Source organism: Propithecus coquereli, unplaced genomic scaffold (genome assembly GCF_000956105.1).
Source record: "Propithecus coquereli isolate 6110/MARCELLA unplaced genomic scaffold, Pcoq_1.0 Scaffold435, whole genome shotgun sequence".
Classification (NCBI taxonomy): domain Eukaryota; kingdom Metazoa; phylum Chordata; class Mammalia; order Primates; family Indriidae; genus Propithecus; species Propithecus coquereli.
Window position 1 is genome coordinate 732,692 of NW_012150119.1, and position 1,864 is coordinate 734,555.

The window sequence follows — 1,864 nt, forward strand, 5'->3', positions numbered from 1 at the left end:
ACTCTAATGTGGTTTCTCTTCAGCTGGTCAATTTCCTCATCCTTTTCAGCAATTTTCCTGTCGATTTCCGACTTGACTTGGTTCAACTCAAGCTGGATGCGCAGGATCTTGCCCTCTTCGTGTTCGAGAGATGCCTTAATGACAGTAGGAGGTGACATTAGCAGGGGAATGAAAGCGTGTAGTATTCTAGAAATAAGAATTAGTTTCTACCTTTGTGCTGCCATCATACATCTTTATTCCATTGTTATAGAAATTTCTACAATATATTATTGTCAGTTTTATATACTTCTATCTTTCCAAGTAGAGTGTGCCCTTGAAAGCAGTATTAACTTATTTGTCCTTGTTTTCTCAGTGTCTAGCAGAGTTCCTGACTTATAGTTATGTTAATTGTATGCATGCTCAATTCTCCATCCTCATTCTTAGTGCATGAAGTAAAAATTATTTTTAATTTCTCTTGATTCACCAATTCTTGCATTCAATGGAGACTAATTTCTCTCATAATTGTTTTAGAGCATACAATAAAATGTCTACCTCTGCCTCCTCTAAAGCAGCCTGAAGTTCACATTTTTCTTGCTCAATTTGCTTCTTTATTTTTTCCAGTTCATGGATACGTTTTCCTCCTTCTGCAATCTGTTCAGTCAGGTCAGAAATCTCCTCTGTTGGTGAACAAAAATACAGACACTTGTTCAGAGAGGGAAAACATTCTTTCAAATCTTTTATTGTTAAGGTGAAATGTACTCACGTTGCAAATTCTTATTTTCCCGCTTCAGGGTTTCAAGTTGGTCTAAGGATTCCTCATAAGCATTCTTAATCTTGAACAGTTCTGTGCTGAGGGAGCGGGATTCCTTTTGAGAAGCTTCAAGTTCAGCGTGAGTTTCTTCGTACTTCTGTTTCCATTCTGCTAGGACCTGAAGGCCAAGGAATGGTCAAGAAATTTAGTGGAGGAAGTTCGAGGAGATAAAAGCCATCTATTCTGGCAACTCTCAAACAGAGTTGAGGTGATCTAGGACTGAAAAATGTTTATGAGTGAAAAGAATAGAAACCACAGGAACACACACCTTCCAGTGGATCAAGAGCTACTGAGAACAGCCCTCAGATGGTTTTGTTTTATTTTGTTTTGTTTTTTCAGAGGCAGGTTCTTGCTCTGTCACCCAGGCTGGAGTGCAGTGGTGCAATCATAGCAGCCACAAATTCCTGGGCTCAAGCAATCCTCCCGCCTCAGCCTACAGGTGTGAGCCACCATGCCGTGCTCAGATAGTTTGAATAAGGCACACTGAAGGTAGCAGGCTATCCGTAATCATATGTTGAATGCCAAAGCAGAAGCTAGATGGAATACCTTATCAAAGTTCCTCTGCTTTTTGTCCAGAGCCGCACAGGCAGCATTTGTTCTCTCCACATCAATCATGAGGTCCTCCACTTCATTCTGGAGCCTCTGCTTTGTCTTCTCAAGGGAAGCACATTTGGCATTCACAGCTTCTACGTGTTCCTCAGCATCCTGCAGACGCTGAGCCAGCTTCTTCCTAAAATGTGAAATATGGACAACAGAAGTAAATGGCTATCAGCAGAATTTGGTGTTTCAAAGTGGGTACACGTGAATGATTCCACAGTCAGACTTCTACGTAGACTCATTTCCATGCTCCAACCACCAAATACTGAAAACAATTCATATTTTGTTATTGCTATACTTCATAGTCCAGCTTTAAGGCCACTCATGATACTCCTGAGCCAACATTTTACCCTTTAATGTAACTTATTTCTCCTTTATAGAGTATTAATATCTACCTTGAATTGCTGGTATTTATGTCTGTGTCTCCATTTAATTTTAATCCTGAGAGGGGAGAGTCTGTACCTTACTGATCTTTGT

The 1,864-nt window shown here is 40.2% G+C and overlaps 1 protein-coding gene across 1 annotated transcript in view; it reads right to left on the minus strand.

Moving 5' to 3' along the window:
* The window catches only part of LOC105818057 (myosin-1-like), a 25,436-nt gene that overhangs the window by 3,818 nt on the left and 19,754 nt on the right, over positions 1-1,864 (minus strand). The window contains exons 29-32 of the mRNA XM_012653925.1: positions 1,337-1,520; positions 743-908; positions 532-656; positions 3-134 (exon numbers count right to left, since the gene is read on the minus strand). Coding sequence (XP_012509379.1) covers positions 3-134; positions 532-656; positions 743-908; positions 1,337-1,520 — 607 coding nt within the window. The remainder of the gene's footprint in view (positions 1-2; positions 135-531; positions 657-742; positions 909-1,336; positions 1,521-1,864) is intronic.